The sequence below is a fragment of the Diadema antillarum genome, unplaced genomic scaffold, assembly GCF_040938485.1.
Source record: "Diadema antillarum isolate AM-2024a unplaced genomic scaffold, OU_Dant_1.0 seq00001161_RagTag, whole genome shotgun sequence".
In the NCBI taxonomy this organism is placed as follows: domain Eukaryota; kingdom Metazoa; phylum Echinodermata; class Echinoidea; order Diadematoida; family Diadematidae; genus Diadema; species Diadema antillarum.
This window is the reverse complement of record NW_027271970.1, coordinates 328,449-347,223: the sequence shown is the minus strand read 5'-3', so window position 1 is coordinate 347,223 and position 18,775 is coordinate 328,449. Positions and strand designations below refer to the sequence as shown.

Below are 18,775 nucleotides of genomic sequence, written 5' to 3'. Positions count from 1 at the left end.
TGACCACCCCCCCCCCCCACACACACACACACATCACATAGCTCAGCACTCATGCTCATGTCAACATTTTCACCTCATTTTCTTTCAACTATTGCAACTTGACACTTACATGTATTGCAATGATTTGTACACATTTTCACGAGATAAACACACACGAATCTGCAAGTCATTTCTATAGTTTATTCACCCAATCATTACAACAGAACATTCCATGATGCCTCTACAACTACAGAATAGACGCAATAGGCCTACCTCGAGTTAAGATTTTTGTGACATTGTTAATTATCAGACATAGGTTTTGGATCATTCCCCAACTGCACTATATCTCATGAATGGTGCCTTTCTTGTTTTCCATATATATATATATATATATATATATATATATGAATATGAAATACCAAAACATTGGCTTTGGAAAAGTTTTCGTGTAGTGCATTATAGCCACTCTTGGGAGCGTCTCACTGTTGGGTATACCTATATAGGAAGAAACTGTTTTATCTGGTGTGGTGTTGCTGGGGATACCTAAGGAAACGTATCAGGGCAATCAACCTCCGGCTAAATACTGGTAAGTGATAGGGTAAGAGGAAAGATTAGGGTATGGGTTAGGTTTAGGGTTAGAGTTCAGGTTAGGGTTAGGATTAGGTACAGGATTAGGATAAGGGTTAGGGTCAGTGGAAGGGTCTGGGGCAATTGTCTAGGGGGTAGATAATTGCACTATGGACCCCACAGGAAAAAGAAAATACCATTGCACACTTAGGTTATCACTGTTCTTCGTGTCTTCCTCCCCAACTCACTTCCCTCTGTTTAAAACCAGTTTTACTGGCAAGTTGCCCATTACTCTGTGTTTATTTTCTTTCTTTTTTTAGGCTGCCTTCACCTATCTTCTTGCGATGGTAGACTCCTGCATTTCTTTCATTCAACCTGGAAATAATTGTTTCGTAGATCTTTTTTTTTCAATATTTCAAGACATTTGTTCCAATCATACTTAATAATCAACATTTTTCCCCAAAGGGCCATATTCTCTTTGGGATTCAAAACATAACATTCTTTGAGAAACCAAAGCTAAAAGTATGACGATGAATACATTTTCTCTGTCTCCTAGTGAATTAATAATCCTAGGGTTAGGTCACAATTTCATGTGTGTAATTATAATGAGAAAAATGTATAAGAGCTGACCAAATTGTAGCCAGCTCGGGCAGCTCCTTACGAGTATCATAATCATGTACTGCGAATTTATTGCTTATATTTTCGTTCGTATTATGCGTGCATTCTTCATTTATGTATGATTTTTGTGGAAAATGCAGCTTTGAGATCAAACTGAACCCCCCCCCAAAAAAAAAAGCAACATGTTATTACATGATCATACAATTCGGAAGCAAAATCAAAACGACTCTTAGAAGTTTAAAGGATTGCGAACGTTGATCTTGCAAGCCGTGGTGCTTCGTTTCTCCATCTGTAATATGGCAGGAAAAAAAAAAACGAAAGACGTTTTTGTAGAGCCTGGTATATAGAGAGCTTACAACTTAAAGACTTCGTGACTTTGAAATGTTCTTAGTTATCAATGGTTATATTTTCTAAGTTACTTGCGATGTTTCCCCAAACAGGTTTTTTTTTTTTTTTTTTTTTTTTTTTTCATAGTGCGGATAAAGGAAAGATAAGTGAAAGTTAATCAAAATATGTGTGACAGCTGGACAGGTTACAATATAATTCCGAAGGCTCGTTAATTTGAGATTAAAGTGAATTCGTTATTCCGGAGATTCGTTAAATCGATAATGATATTAAGGGGCATTAATCCGAATGTTTGTTATTTCGAAAAAGAAAAAAAAAGTTCGTAATTCCGGAGGTTTGTTAGTACCTGATGTCTTTATATTTTCGGATTAACGAACCTTATTTCATTTTCGGATCAACGAAACTTCGAAATAACTTTCTTTCTGTCATTTCCGGATTAACAAACCTTACTTCAGCTACAGAAATACGAATATTCGGAATGACGCCATAAATGATTGGAATGATGAACGTCTATGTATAGGGAATTTCTGTTTCGGAATAACGAATATTCGGAATAGCTAACGTCACCCACAAAGTATACATCCCGTTTTATCTTCTACAGGTACTCTCTTCTTGCTTCTTTTCCGTCGTCTTTCCTGTCGTCTTCATTTCTCTTCGTCTCTTACTTTTTATCTCTCTATCTCCTGACTCTTTTTTCTTCCGCATCACACAGGTATATCATTAATATCTTTTGAGTTAATTGAGGCAGATATTTCTTCTCTTTAGGTATACAATCAATGGACAATTAACTGATTAAACCAGAAGCTTATAGGCTCGTGGAAAATCCTACTTGTATTGTCCAACCTGTACAATTTCATGTGTGGCTAAGATCCTTGCACTATTTTCCTTGAAAGAATACATAATCATATCACTCAAATTTTATCGTTTGGTGGATTTTGAGAGAATCAACGTTGCCCTATTGCACTTGTATGTTGGAACTAATTTAACAAAATAATGTCCCTTTCGAGGCATTCCAAAAACACAATTATCATTTATATTTATTTTCTTTGAACTGATATTCAGTGTATATGTGGGGAATATTTCGATTTTATCATTAATTGCTAAGGTTAAACTGGCTACGGAGTCGGATAGTGCAGGGTGCAAAGAATTATACAAATTAGTTTTCTAGTCACCTTAGACGTAGAGCAGTTTGTTTGGAGAACCGCTCTCGATGTTTGAAAGGCGGTTAGAGGTTGCTTGGTTCAAGATAGTGTTCCAAGCGTTCCATCCGCCGTAAAGTGCAAGCGCACCTGGAGATTTAAGAGACCCATGCATTAAACATATTCACCATTAGTCTACAGCTTTAGTGGTAAGCGAATGAAATGTGATGAATGCACTCAGACATATTGTACTCACAGCTTATTTTTTTTTTTTAAAGCAGTAGGCCCTACATTTGTATTTTGTCATGTCCATGCACTGAGTACGTTCATTTTGTGTCACAATTTTTAAAAACTAAATTCAAGCGTATAAACAAACAAAGAAAAGAACCGTTGACTTACAAGTACCGCCTCGAGATAGCCGTTAACCCATGTGCGTCTGATCACACAATTTTTTTTTTTTTAATTCCAAGCAAGGCATTTGACGTCATTACATGTTTCCTTCGTCTCATTATTATATACCGCCCGGATTTAACTTTATATATATATATATATATATATATATATATATGATTTGCATTCGCCATCAGAGTCGTGAAATAATTCTATCACGAAATTATTAATAATCCATTGTTTTATATACTTTGTTTTTTCCATTTCAAAATGGTACGACAGTAAAATTGAATTGAACTACATTAAGCAATAGGCCTACGTGCCGCAAAATAATATTAAAAGCCAAAAATATCTTACCATATCTATGACTCACTAAAATGCATACCATATCCCTAACGTACCTGCAACGTGGGGGGTCGCCATGGACGTTCCGGAGATGGTGTTGGTGGCAGAGTTGCTTGTGTACCATGTGGAGGTGATATCCTCACCAGGCGCGAAGATGTCAAGGCAGGAGCCGTAGTTGGAGCCTTGCCAGGCATTCCAGTGCCAGCGGCTGTCGTCGATGCTGGTGGCTCCGACAGTGATTGCCTTTGTTCGATGGGATCAAGCAATTGATATGCTATTTCTACATATTTGACAGACAAGTGACGGAGAAGTATATGAGCAGATAGGTGATGGAGACAAAATGTTGGAAGGACCTCCACCCCCACGTTCTTACTTAAATGATACAAATTACCGTTAATGAGATTCCATCTATATCTTTAGAAGATTAAGATGTACGCATTACATAGGCAGGCACTGTGTCTATTCAGCAATCACTGGTGGGCTATGATACAATAAAAGGGTGGTCATAGTCCTGCAATTTCAAATACTCAAAACGCATGCATTTAAATTTCGTTCATCAGTCATGATGAAAAGAGCACAATAAAGGACACGTTCACTCAAATATTTTATGTGTGAATACAACAATAGTAGTAGAACACATGAGTGACAATTTGGGGAAAATCTGACAATACGGGTTCAAAAGTTATGAATAGTTGAAGTTTCTGTGTAGATATCGCTGGATGAGAAGACTACTAGACTTCGTGATGTCACGTATGTACAACGAAATAGAAAATATGAATAGAATTCCACAAAATTTATTTAATTGTGAAAAGTACACATTCCCCCGACTTGTTACTGACACATGATGATAATATTGGTCCCAGTGCTGAAGACGTATATGAAAATATATTGAATTCTTTTATATTATGTTCTTTATAAATGTTTGTCCTGCAGTCATTGCAGTACAGTGACATCCCAAACTGTTATAGTCTTCTTATCCAGCGATGGCGGCACTGAAACTTTAAAAAAAATGTATAACTTTTGAACAGATTGTCCGATTTTCCTCAAACTTTCACAGGTGTGTTTTACTCAATCCACACACCTAACTGGGTGAATTTGTCCTATAATGCTGGTATACTTACGCCAGAAACCCGAGCTGGCGAGCCGTTGCATGCATCCGTATCCTCATTGCCAGCAGCAACGACGGCGAATATGCTTTTAGCCATCAGCTCCTCAACTGCGTTGTCCATCATAATGGACGTGCCTCCGCCGAGAGACATGGAGGCAATATCGTACTTACTGCCTTTCTCCGCTACGTAGTCAACCCCTATTGAGAGAGCGTTTCAGTTTGTGGCGATTTACTTTCATGATAACGACACTCCCTCAACACTACGCATAGCATCTCACGATTTTTTTTCAATATTTTGATTTTTTTTTTTGGTTTTTTGGTTGTTGTTTTTTTTGCCTTCAGGCAGACAGGTGAGCGAATCCTAGCAGGAATTTGGTAATCATTATAAAGTGGACCAGCAGGTTACAATTTTGGTTTGTTTTATTTTGGTTTGTTTTGTTTTGGCGGGGTATTCGTCAAGACTGCATGTGCTTTCGAAAATCTGTGGGCTCTTCTTTATTTCAATTTCAATTTCAATTTATTTTCATATTCCACATGAAAATGACACAGGAAAAAAAATGCGACCATACGACACCAAAATCACAAAATATAGCTTGCTTAGTTGTAGGTCCCAGATAAAAATCAGATTTAGGGAATAAAAAACAGATATCTATTATGACTGACTGGAAATGATTTAAAAAACAACAACAACAACAACACTGCAACAAATATTCTTAAGAAAATACAGAGAAGCCAAGTGATGTAGCAATATCAGTAACACATTATTAACATTAGAAATGGTTTCACCTGACATTATTCTTTTTTTCAAAATTGGAAATTGAATATGAAACTGAAAAGTTGCGTATGCTGTCTCATTTTAATGTTGTTGGGTTTTTTTTTTGTGTTCCATTGATCTTGGTTTCAATGTCAGAATCTCATGTTAAGTGACCTGAACGTCCAAATATATAAAGTTAATACTTTGACTGATGGATTGTAAGTTTCAAAACACGAGACTCAAACTTTTTGGTTTTTTTTTCAGTAAGTTTTATTTCGCCACTTTTTTGATGTATGAAAATAATATGAAATATAAAAAAGATCAGTATATGATAATATTAGAAATATTCACAACGCATGAAAATATAAACAAGAGTTATCATTACATATATTATAATAATGTGAATGATACGCATGTGATATATTTCACGGCATATCTTAAAGAATTCTGGTGGTAGAAGCAGTTATCGATAAGCAAATTGCTTGACTTGGACAACGGCCCTTACATGTTACGGCTTGTAAATTCTTTTCTCCCTCTCTACTTCTCTCTCAGAGTACATATAAACACATTATAGGGTAGATAACGTCAAATTTTCAAGTATTTTCAATATCATTTGACCGGAAAGGTCGATACAAGGTGCATAACAGGACAACACCGACAATAAGAGACAAGAATAAGGGGGTGCCCGAATAGGAAAATTATAGAGAAGAGAAGAGAAAAAAAGAAGAAAAGAGATAGTGTACAGTGTTCAGAGTTGAGAGCTTTAGAGAGGAGAACGAAACCAACTAATACTATCCACCCCCCCCCCCCCCAAAAAAAAAAAAAATCATATTCGAAACTATAACAATTTACAATAAACCAATTAATACTATAATTTTGGGGAAAATAAATTGGTAAGCATAATCTTTAGATCGAGTGATACATTGGGAGAAACGTTCTATCGGCAGGACGATTGAAAGCATTGTAAAGATAGTTCGACACTATCATGTTGCTGAATTATGGAATATTTAGCTTATTTACCCTCTATAACATCAGAAGTGGATCCGGTTCCGTCGCATCCCAGAACTTTGATTCCTTTGATGGTGACGCTCTGGGCAACTCCGTAGGTGCTGGAGCCTACCGTACCAGCACAATGAGTCCCATGCCCATCGCAATCATACTGATCATTTTGCGAAGAAAAATTAAAAACCAAATCGTTGAAGATGTTTCATTTATCAATTCATTCACTTACTCATTTATCCATTTCCAGCGGAAACATACAGGTGAATGTATAGATTACATTACAATGTGAAATAAACGGATTGTTTAAGTTTGCAAAATGTGGAAAGTATGCGAAAACGCTGGGAATGGGGAAGGGGGAAATGTTTCGAAAGAGAATACCTTTCATGCCCAAAGCGCGACGCTCGTAGATCCTGGAGCATTCGTGAACAGCTGTTACTCTTCAACAGTGATGGCATATATTATATTATGTTTATCTACCATACTTAAATGAGAGATAACGTGTTTTTAACTGTCGTGTGGTCTTTTTGATTTTTGATTTTGAATGAATTGATTTTTTTCTGCCAAAATACATTCTTACAGCTTTGGAAGGAATCAGGCATTTATTGGGGTGTGAATACAACGGTGGACTTGGGGAAAATAGGGAGCTTTAGATTTTAGACGCGCGGACGTTCAAAGGGGAAAAACATGATCTGAGCGTGCCCAGCAGCGCGGGTCAAGTTGACGCACGCTTCTACGCACACTCAGATCATGTTTTTTTTTCCCTCTGAACGTCCGCGCGTCTAAAATCTAAAGCTCCCTAATATAAGCTCCTGCAAATTGCAAGCACCACTATCTAGTATAGCATACATATCATTAAAATAGTTGTTTGTTTATCGGTCTATCATATTCCTACATGTAAAAAGGAGAATAATGTGATTATTTACAAAAGCGTGGTGATCACATCGATCTTTTGTAACTAGATAATGTAATGGACGTTCATTTTGTTGTATTCTTCAACGCATGTATTTCCCACTTCATAATTTTGTCATTCGTCATAACCGTGAATTTCATGTAGGAGGTCAATTTTTCTAGGAAGCAATGTTTCTAGGTAGATTCTTCATATTTCAAATGTATTCATTCTCTTATTTGTATTTTGACAATGTGCACATTTGAATCTTTATATGTTTACACTTTACTTGCAGAATGTGGAATGTGCAACAATAAAACCAACCAAACCAAGGAGCTGAGAGGTAGGTGAGTGATTAAATTGCCTTCAACTTTTACTATATGAATGTTGTATCAGGTTCAATAATGGGGCTCAAGTTCAAATCTGTCACTAATCAAAGCGAGTGGGCTTACTTACATTTTTTCCATCGCCGGCGCAGTTCTTCTCTTGCGTAGCGCGGCCGCCGAACAGGTTATGGGTATGGAGAACACCAGTGTCTATAACCCATACAGTTCTACCCGAGCCACCTGTTCGCGCCAAGAGGAATATATTGAAACAGGAATAAGGTAGCTGAAACTGATGAGATTAGTGATTGACCGTACAAGTGTTTTACCACTTTCTACGAAGAAGGGAGTGGTTCAATGTTGAAATAGCCATCACATCTTAGATATACCATGCCTATAGAATCAGCGTATTTCTTTTCTATACATGTATATATTTATATATATATTTCTTTTTTGACTTGGCACTGCGTTTTGAGTGTATATACATTTTTAATGATCGCTGGCCATACTAAAAAACATGCGTTAAATGATAATGAAATGATTGGACTGAAAAATCTACGAGAACAGGGATATCCTCAATGAACCAAGCAGTTGTAAAACAATCTTAAAGGCTGTTATATTGGGTTTACAAACTATATCCCTTCGTACTGTAATACAGTGCACTCCCGTCTATATAACGAATACGGCCAAAGCGAAATTCCGGTTACAACGAACTAAAAAATTTAGGTCACAACATTATTTACTCAATGTATTTCTATTGTTTATTTGTTCGGTTATAACGAAATTTCGATATAACGAAAGAAAACTGCCGGTCCCGAAGACTTCGTTATACCGGGAGTCCACTGTAATGCCTATTCGTACAGAGCCATGAACATAATGGTACTATCATTGTATTACACGTACCGTCCCTACTGCTTCAGCAAACACTACCACATTATGATAATCAAAAATACGTAACAAGAATTCAATCGACATGGGATTTCAGTGTACCTTTAATATGGTGCGGAACTTAAGTAACACTATGTACATTAACACACACACACACACACACACAAAGATAACTCGAGAAGCACCAGAAAAAAGAACAGAAAGGTGGTGCTGTCAACTATATTCATGCAAGTATAGAACTGTATGTAACTATGTGCTGGGGTAATACATTTCAGGGGCGTCACCAGCTTTTTTTCAAGGGGGGTGCGTTTTGACCCTAATGTAACGAGATTTTTTTTTTTTTTTTTGACAGACATTCGGAATATAGGAAGCTCTCAATCCCTATATAGACTTTTACTGTTGTTGAGGGAAACCAAGCGGGGAAAGGGCACCGGCGAAGCTAGGATTTCATCTTTTACAGTAAAAAAACTACCATTTGGAGCTATATTTTTTCGCTTTGGAAATAAAGGGGGAGGGCGCACCGGGCGCAGCTGCCGGCAATTACTGGCAGCAACATCAGGAGAAAGGCATAACAATTAAATGCAAGCGAGCGAGCTTGAATATTTTGACATTTTACAGTAAAAAAAAACCCTGCCGTTTGTTGGTATAGTTTTTTCGCTTTGGAAATAAAGGGAGGGGGCGCACCGGGCGGAACTGCTGGCAATTACTAGCAGCAACACCAGATGAATTGCATAACGATTAAATGCGAGCGAGCGAAGAGAGCGAGCTTGAAAATTTTACATTTTACAGTCCAAAAGCTGCCGTTCTTAGCCATATTTTTTCGCTTTAGAAATCAAGGGAGGAGGGCGCACCGGGCGGAACTGCTGGCAATTACTAGCAGCAACATCAGGTGAATTGCATAACGATTAAATGCGAGCGAGCGAAGAGAGCGAGCTTGAAAATTTTACATTTTACAGTCCAAAAACTGCCGTTCTTAGCCATATTTTTTCGCTTTGGAAATTAAGGGGGGAGCGCATGCCACCGAGCGCAACTGCTGGCAATTACTGGCACTGGCAGCAACATCAGGTAAATTGAATAACGATTCAATGCGAGCGAGCGAAGAGAGCGAGCTTGAAAATTTTGACATTTTACAGTAGAAAAACTGCCGTTCGTAGCTATATTTTTTCGCTTTGGAAATTAAGGGGGGCGCACCGGGCGCAACTGCAGACAATTACTGGCAGTAACATCAGGGGAATTGCATAAAGATTAAATGCGAGCGAGCGAAGAGAGCGAGCTTGAAAATTTTACATTTTACAGTCCAAAAACTGCCATTCTTAGCCATATTTTTTTCGCTTTGGAAATTAAGGGAGGAGGGGGGGGGGGGGGAGCGCATGCCACCGGGCGCAACTGCTGGCAATTACTGGCAGCAACATCAGGTGAATTGCATAACGATAAAATGCGAGCGAGCTTGAAAATTTTACATTTTACAGTCCAAAAACTGCCATTCTTAGCCATATTTTTTTCGCTTTGGAAATTAAGGGAGGGGGGGGGGAAGCGCATGCCACCGGGCGCAACTGCTGGCAATTACTGGCAGCAACATCAGGTGAATTGCATAACGATTAAATGCGAGCGAGCGAAGAGAGCTTGAGCGAGCTCGAAAATTTTACATTGTACAGTCCAAAAACTGCCGTTCTTAGCCATATTTTTTCGCTTACGAAATTAAGGGGGGTGGGGGGAGCGCATGCCACCGAGCGCAACTGCTGGCAATTACTGGCACTGGCAGCAACATCAGGTGAATTGAATAACGATTCAATGCGAGCGAGCGAAGACAGCGAGCTTGAAAATTTTGGCATTTTACAGTAGAAAAACTGCCGTTTGTAGCTATATTTTTTCGCTTTGGAAATTAAGGGGGGGGGGGGGCACCGGGCGCAACTGCAGACAATTACTGGCAGTAACATCATGGGAATTGCATAAAGATTAAATGCGAGCGAGCGAAGAGAGCGAGCTTGAAAATTTTACATTTTACAGTCCAAACACTACCGTTCTTAGCCATATTTTTTCGCTTTGGAAATTAAGGGAGGGGCGCACCGGGCGGAACTGCTGGCAATTACTGGCAGCAACATCAGGTGAATTGCATTACGATAAAATGCGAGCGAGCTTGAAAATTTTACATTTTACAGTCCAAAAACTGCCATTCTTAGCCATATTTTTTTCGCTTTGGAAATTAAGGGAAGGGGGGGGGAGCGCATGCCACCGGGAGCAACTGCTGGCAATTACTGGCAGCAACATCAGGTGAATTGCATAACGATTCAATGCGAGCGAGCGAAGAGAGCGAGCTTAAAATTTTTGACATTTTACAGTAGAAAAACTGCCGTTTGTAGCTATATTTTTTCGCTTTGGAAATTAAGGGGGGCCGCACCGGGCGCAACTGCAGACAATTACTGGCAGTAACATCAGGGGAATTGCATAACAATTAAATGCGAGCGAGCTTGAAAATTTTACATTTTACAGTCCAAAAACTGCCGTTCCTAGCCATATTTTTTCGATTTGGAAATTAAGGTGGGGGTGGAGCGCATGCCACCGGGCGCAACTGCTGGCAATTACTGGCAGCAACATCAGGTGAAATGAATAACGATTCAATGCGAGCGAGCGAAGAGAGCGAGCTTGAAAATTTTGACATTTTACAGTAGAAAAACTGCCGTTTGTAGCTATATTTTTTCGCTTTGGAAATTAAGGGGGGCGCACCGGACGCAACTGGACGATTACTGGCAGTAACATCAGGGGAATTGCATAAAGATTAAACGCGAGCGAGCTTGAAAATTTTGACATTTTACAGTCCCAAAACTGCCGTTTGATGCTATATCTTTTTTTGCTTTGGAAATTGAGGGGGCGCACCGGGCGCAACTGCTGGCAATTACTGGCAGCAATATGAGGAGAATTTAAATGCGAGCGAGCGGAGCGAGCGAGCTTGAAAATTGTGACATTTTACAGTCCCAAAACTGCCGTTTGTAACTATATTTTTTGCAGTAAGGGGGGGGGGGGGCACCGGGTGGAACTGCCGGCAATTACTGGCAGCAACTTCAGGAGAATGGCATTACGACTAAATGCCAGCGAGCGAGCTTGAAAATTTTGACATTTTACAGTCCAAAAACTGCCGTTTGTAGCTATACTTTTTCGCTTTGGAAATTAAGAGGGGGCGGAGACGCCCGGTGCGCCCCTCCCCCTGGATCCGCCACTGGTAGTCAAGGGTGTCGGTTTATGTTCATGACTGAGGGAGGTATGACCAGCGAGGTGGCGTCGAAGTGACCAAGTATGGGAAGGATGTCCAAAATCTATGTATATAGTCAACACTGTATAGAATACACTTGCACTAGTAGATAATTATGTATAAAATCAGTGCTGCCAGAACCAGGGGTGCGAATTGCTTTTGCCCACGATTTTTTTTTTTTTTTTTTTTTTGTCCCCGATGCAAAATTTCACAAAAATAAATAAATAGATAAAAAATGATAATCATTTGTCCGGCGTTGAGGTCGCTCGCAGACTGAAGGTTGTTGTTGTTGTTGTTGTTGTTTTTTTTTGTTTTTTTTTTTTTGTTTTTTAGGGTCTGAAGGGGGGTGCGTTCGCACCCAACGCACCCCCCCCCCCCCCCCTGGTGACGGCCATGCATTTTAATGACGTAAACCCATTGGAAGTCCCGCCACAAAAAAAAAAAGGCAACAGTGATCACGTGTAGACACAAATTATGCACTGTGCTCTATGTCCGAGAAAACCGTTGCTCGTCACGAAACCGACACACGAATCATTAATACAGCCCATGTTTCATACAGCCCATGAGTTCGACACCTTAAGCAAACACAGCCGACGAGACCGAAACATCTAGTCCCGTGTTGTAATGTCGAACTCGTGGGCTGTTTTTACCTAGTGTCGAACTCATGGGCCTTATTTGCCTAGTGTCGAATTCATGAGCCGTATGACACGTGGGCCGTATGACTCGTGGGTGTCGGTCTCGTGGGATGACCCCTACAAAACTACTTACCACCTGAGGTGCCCGGGTTGTAGGAACCGTCCAAGGGGATGTCTCTCTGGTCGATGCGGTCGAGACCCCACGTAGCGCCCATAGCACGGATAACGCCATCTTCCTCGATGTAATCTACGGCGGGAAGTCGACGCACCTGCACGTCAATGAAGGTTTCGACATAATTATGCTTCGTACAACTGTAATGGGGCGGTTTTGAGGAGCAATTTCAAAGAAAAAATTGTTTTTTTTTTATGAGCTAACAAATACACAATAAACACATACCCACCCACACAGATGGACAAATGGAATTTATATCTTATGTATGTGTGTGTGTGTGTGTGTGTGCGCGCGCGCGCGTGCGTGTGTACGCAACCATCCAAAACAAAAAAGACATTGCAATTATTGTCAATTATAAAAATTCTATAGATCCGGGGAAATTAAATTAACAAGCTTAACTTAACAAATGTATAGCAGTTGAAGTTAGAATCAAAAGAAGAAAATAAAATATGATGAATTTTCTTTATGGTTTACGCCATGCCACAAACATTTCTGTATACAATGATATTTACAAATCATTGTTATGGAAATTACAAAGAGTGGGTGGTTTTGCATACAAGCACGCATTATTTTTGTAGGACAAACAAAAACAAAAAGTAACACGCAGAATCTTACTGTGATAAAACAGCAGTCACATGTTCGAAATTAGACCAGCTAATAATTACTAGACTACAGCTCGCAGGTATAACTCTGATATGATATGTTTTAAGTAATTCAGCATTTGTTTTTTGTATATGTCTTCGCTAAAAACAAACCCATATCGTCTATTTCATAGCGGCGTTTTATGAAAACAGATGTAATGAGTCCTATATTGTTGTTTTTTTTATAATTCTCATATACTTTGAAAATGGAAGGTATAAATCAATCACGATCAAGGTCACCTGGATCTGTTCTAGCAGATCGAAGCCAAATTCAATTCAATAGTTTTCAGTTCAACAGTTTATTTATTTCCATTATCAAATACGAAAAAAAAATATGTGATTCAAAGCGGTACAAGTTGTCGATTTTCCTCCATTCGTCTGATAAGGGCATTTTTTTCAAAAACAATATAAAGTATATGCACGAATGATGTCATAAATCAACAGTAGTCACAGCAGCACAGTGGAAAATATTGGTCCTAAATGATTTATTTCTAATTATGATTCATTAAAAAAAAACTACAGATATGGAAAATTAAGGAGCATTAGAGTGGTGATATTACAAGACTGCTTTTATTTAAAGTGAATCATGTGTCTTTAATCACAACCACTGTTGTGAAGACATGCTATGTGGCTGATGCAATAATGCACACAAAAAACACAAACACACACACACACACACACACACACACACAGGAAAGAATACACAAAAAACACGCGTTCGCCATCGAAAATTGTGTCATCGCTTTGCCTTCGCATAAATATGATAATAATAATGATAATAATGATAATTATAGTAGTAGTAATAATAATGATAGTAATGATAATAATAATAAGAATAAGAAAAAGATAAGAATAAGAATAATATTAATGATAATAATAATAATAAGAAGAAGAAGAAGAAGACTTCCTTTTTTTACTTTTCAAAATAGTACTTTATTTACATCACGCTTGCACGCTATTCACATCAGTGTGGTGTTTACATTCAAGGTATTTAAAAAGGGGGAAACATATCCGCCCTCGATGTTTTCTTTTTTTTTTTTGCATTTAATACATCACGGGTAGTTTACAATTTCCACAGAATAAAATCGAACTGTAGAGTGCAAAATCAGGGAATTCAGTAAATAGTAAATGTAAATGAACTGACTCTGCATGGCTGATGAGTCAAACAATATGACTGCATTTGCGGTCGGCATGATTGCATTATTATAACAACTAACATGACTAAAGGTGATTTTACAAAAGTGCTGCAGTCAGCTTGTTAGCAGAATGCTCATAACGGTTTTGTTGAAAACTAGTTGGCTGTTTTCAGTGGGTATACATGAATGACTCTGGTATGCTTATTTGGCCAGGTTATGGCGTACATGCTGTGGTAAAAGCGGATAGTGTATATAAACATCACAAAATATTGTGCGGCGTTCACGGTGGCGAGGCAATAAGCTTTACACCGAAGAGAGGGAAAACTTCGTGGCATTTCAAAAAGATACTATGTTTACATCATAATTGCATGCTATTTGCATTGGAGCATGTTATGATAAATATATACAGTTTATTTTAAGCGGGAAACATATTCGTCCTCGATATTTTCCTCTTTTTTTTTTTTTTTTTTTTTTTTTTTTTTTTTTGCATTTAGTACATCACGGGTGGTTGCCGTTTCTATAATGCAGCAAAATCGAGGTGTTTAATACAAATCGGGAGTGTCAATCAATGATAGATGGAAACTGGCCCTATATGATATGGCCGTCAAATCAAACAATAAGCTGTGCTTATAGTCAGCCTGAAAAAATCTCATAATAACTTTTGCTTAAGAAGAAGAAGAAGAAGAAGTGAATTCTTACAATATCGAGAACTCGGTCCGTAAGTTCGACAGCAAATCCGTGAACGACACGTCTGTAGATTGAACCAACTCGACCTCCACTGGTTCGAACTGATGACGCAGCGATGTCGAGATCATAGCCGCTCTGTCAAATGATTACATCACATGCATTGGTAGATGTTCGACGAGACTCTGTGCTGGCTGTAGACTTATTTAGTCTATCATAATCAAATATCATCATTATATCCATTCCACTTTGAAAAACGTAGCGCCGCCCTGCCCCTTAGCTACCATCGTGAAATGTTCATGATCAGGTCCACCTGGTGAAGTTTGTTTCCGTATGATATTTCTGAAGTGGTAGCATTTTAGAAAAGAGTTGAATTCTTTTATCTTGCATTTATGAATGAATGTCCAATTCAGCCAAACGATTGGGATTAAGTACATGATTATAACCAGTGTAGCCGGATTATGCTGGGAATAAAAGAAATCCAACTTTAAGTACCACTGCATGATCACAGATAGTGGGGAAAAGGTGGACAAGAAAGTGATAATTCTAAGGTTTATAACAGTCAAGTGAAAAAAAAAAAGGTCATTCTCTTTAAAGAAAGAAAAAAAGTAAAAACCAATGAGGAGTCAAATAGATATCACAAATTCATCGCACACCAACATCAACGGAGCAAGTCTTCTGAATTCCCTCACAGAATATCAGAAAAAAAAAGGATACCATACACCATTAAAAGAAAAAGACTTCTGCCCATTGTCACCGCTCACTTACCTTAATTTTGACGATGTATTTTCCCGGGATGGGCTCCTTCTGCCGATAGAGAGGGGCCAGTTCGGCCGAGGCCACGGCCACGAAGAGAAGAGCAATGAAGGCACGCATCTTGAGTGTTTTGCACTGCAGAGAAGTTAGACCGGAGAGAGGTTTTGTTTGTTGTTTGTTTGTTCGTTTGTTTCATTTTCCATCTAAGATTTTAGAAGATGGGTACCCCATATATCCAGCTGTACTATAGCTATTCGTGAGGGGGGGGGGGGGGGGGATCCGTTTAGATGTGAGACGGGACCGCTCCACCGGGCTATATGCACCCCGCTCTTTGTCATGAGTTAAGCACGGTCACAAAAGTTGGTACAAATGATGCGTTCGTACGAATGCCACCGATCGTACGAATTCTGGAGTTCGTACAAAGATTCGTAGATGGGGCGCAGATTCTTTCGCCCTTCTTACGAATTTCGTATGAACGCTGTTTAATTAGCAAGAACAACTTAAGAACTTTTAGAGAAACGAAATGATTTTCAGTTATACAATGGCCCTAGAATTCGTATGTTTGTCGTAAGAATGCCTTGAGTTATTCTTTCGTCAGACTTATGGCCATCTTACGGTCTTTTTTTTGTCGTAAGATGGTCGTACGTGCAACTCACGGCCTTCTCAAGTCATTTGTAAGAAGGTTTTTAGAATATTTTTTTGACATTTTTCTGGTTGTTAAAAAGACGCTGCCGTGTCCTGTCGAATATTCTGTAACAGTTGAAAGTTTATACTTCAAGATGGCAGTAGTACCAAGGAGACTACAACTGCAGCTGCTTTTGAAAGTGAGGAGGAGGAGGAAGAAGAAGATCGAGTGGTTGTAGCGGTCCCATATTTAACAGAGATGCTTTCTGGTCGAACACCTAGAACAGAGTGAGGATTAGAACTTCGCGCATTTGGATTTTACCCACTAAAACTCAACAGTTGCACAATTGTGTACCTACGCCTTACGAGTCCCTTACGAACGCCTGACAAAGTCGAAGCCATACGAATCTCCGTTCGTAAGGCATTCTTATACGAAAGACGTAAGAGCGCTCTATGAACGACTTAAGGCGTTCTTACAATCATCGTAAAAATTTAAGGCTTCTAGAATTGTCCCTCGACCCTACAAAATCTTGCGTAGTTCTGACGATGTTCGTACGGCGGTCCTAAGAAGAGAGGGTTTCATACGAAGTTTAAAAAAATAAATAAATCTTGGACAAGACCATCGACCAGGCTACGAACTTACGAACGGTCTACGAACGCATGTATCGTACGGCCTTCTTACGAAGATCTTACAAAATTGTCTAAGAATCGTTCGCACGGCGTTCGTAGCAGTTCTTGATGGTATTTGTGACCGAGCAATAACTCAAGCGGGATAATTGATCACGTAACGGGGTTGTGACTCTCTTACATTCAAGTTAATTCAAGTTCGTTTTAACACTTTCATGAAACAACACAATGGATGCAGAAAACACACTGACACAATCACAATCATACAACCCTCTGCATGCAGGGCATAGAAGAAGAAGAAGAAAAGCAAATGGAAAAGGAGAATTATAAAAGGGTAAGGGCACAACAGGAAGGCTGATTGCCTTAAAGTTGGACGCCGATGACAAAACAATTCTTTCAGATTAACATGATATACACACATTTACATAAAGAGATGACACATCGTTTTAAACGTTGCAAGATCATTGCACGTTATGTAAATCTAATGAATACAACTTATATCTCTTCTTGAATTGATTTAGTGAAGAGATAGTTCTTACTTATGATTATGGTATGTCATTCTATACCAAAGGACGTCTATAGGCCTACACACGGGTGCTCTTATACACAGGATCTCATTTTATGTCCTATCAGAGGAACAGAGTGTTCCCATGACAGGGAGAGGAACACTCTGGTCGGTACTCTCTGATAGAGAGCACCGTCCCCTCTTACTAGAGGGGACGGTAATATGATTACACACAACATTGCTCAGTGAGACTCGGGAATCGAACCCGGGTCCTTTGCATCTGAAGGCAGACGCGCTACCGACTGAGCCAAAGTTATGAGGTCTAGGTCTAATTATTTAGACCTAGACCAGGACCTTATACAAGAGGTAACAAGTGCTTTATGAGAATCCCTTCCCGCTTGGTGATTTAGTGTGGAGTATTTATCATTTCGATGTGATTTGCATATACTAGTGTTACAAAAAGTGTAATTTTCCACTTTTGATCCTTAATAGTTCGAAAATTATATATCAGCTAACATTGTCACTGATAATATGAGTAGTAGCCGCCTAGTGTCCTATTATGTTTGGAGGTGAATGTGAAAACATAAATCAGTTTCATTAAATCCATAATTTACTTCAAAATTTGGTGCCAGATTTTGGTCAAATTTTAATCCTCCGTAAAAAAAAAGAATGAACTTTACACGGGAACAAATGATGTGTTTGTGAGTGTGTGATTACAATTTTTTACCCTGAACAATGGACATAATTACCACCTATTAAGAGCTCTGTTGACCATTATTATTATATATGCTTCTGGTCTCTTGCTCCCAGGCACATGACTTCTTTATTCATGATGGATTGCCCTGGCCACTGCTCGTCTGAATTCATGATAAAGGGTAAAATGAATTCACATGAATATGTATGCACATGTTCCCATGCGTTATATTTCAAGATGAATCACTAGCAGTGCAAACCCTGGCCATTTTCTGGGTATTAACCACATAGGCCTACACCATACGCACTATTTATTGACCCCTGTGCAAATTTAAAGTTTTGTACTGACGGTTGAAAATAGAGCAAAATCTGAATTCTATAACTTTAGAATCAATCTTGCATTCAATGAAATTGATTTATGCTTTCATTTTTAAAACGTTTCCAACAAAATATTGTTTACTATCCAGCTATTGCTCATGATAACAATGTCAGTGTTATCTGAAATGTAGTTTTTGAACGTTAGTATTATGGATCAGAAGTGGGACATGTTTTTTGCAACACCTATAGTACAAGTATAGAAGACATGGCTGCCTGTAAAAGGAAAAAGCACATTGGCGGCAGATCGGAGACCACATACGGATACCATCGCAGGTTTGACACTGGCAGCCGACTGATGATAGAGAGCCTGTGGAAAGTGAAGGTAGAAATATC

The 18,775-nt window shown here is 38.9% G+C and overlaps 1 protein-coding gene across 1 annotated transcript; it reads right to left on the bottom strand.

Annotated features, from left to right (window-relative positions):
• Window positions 1-1,299: 1,299 nt before the first annotated feature.
• On the bottom strand, window positions 1,300-15,741 carry LOC139744340 (aqualysin-1-like). Its single transcript, XM_071654782.1, has 9 exons — window positions 15,628-15,741; window positions 14,875-14,997; window positions 12,360-12,495; window positions 7,590-7,699; window positions 6,266-6,404; window positions 4,505-4,689; window positions 3,440-3,626; window positions 2,682-2,798; window positions 1,300-1,453 (listed from the first exon to the last, which is right to left on the bottom strand). Exons 1-8 carry the CDS (start codon window positions 15,733-15,735, stop codon window positions 2,683-2,685), a joined length of 1,104 nt encoding a protein of 367 aa, XP_071510883.1. The 5' UTR covers window positions 15,736-15,741; the 3' UTR covers window positions 1,300-1,453; window position 2,682.
• Between the last annotated feature and the right edge of the window lie 3,034 nt (window positions 15,742-18,775).

Coding starts and splice junctions, on each gene's coding strand:
- LOC139744340 (XM_071654782.1), bottom strand. CDS start 15,735: ATGCGTGCCTTCATTGCTCTTCTCTTCGTGGCCGTGGCCTCGGCCGAA. Junction 12,496..14,874: donor CGGACCGAGTTCTCGATATT/GTAAGAATTCAC, acceptor ATTGACGTGCAG/GTGCGTCGACTTCCCGCCGT. Junction 4,690..6,265: donor CACTTCTGATGTTATAGAGG/GTAAATAAGCTA, acceptor CTCTCTCAATAG/GGGTTGACTACGTAGCGGAG.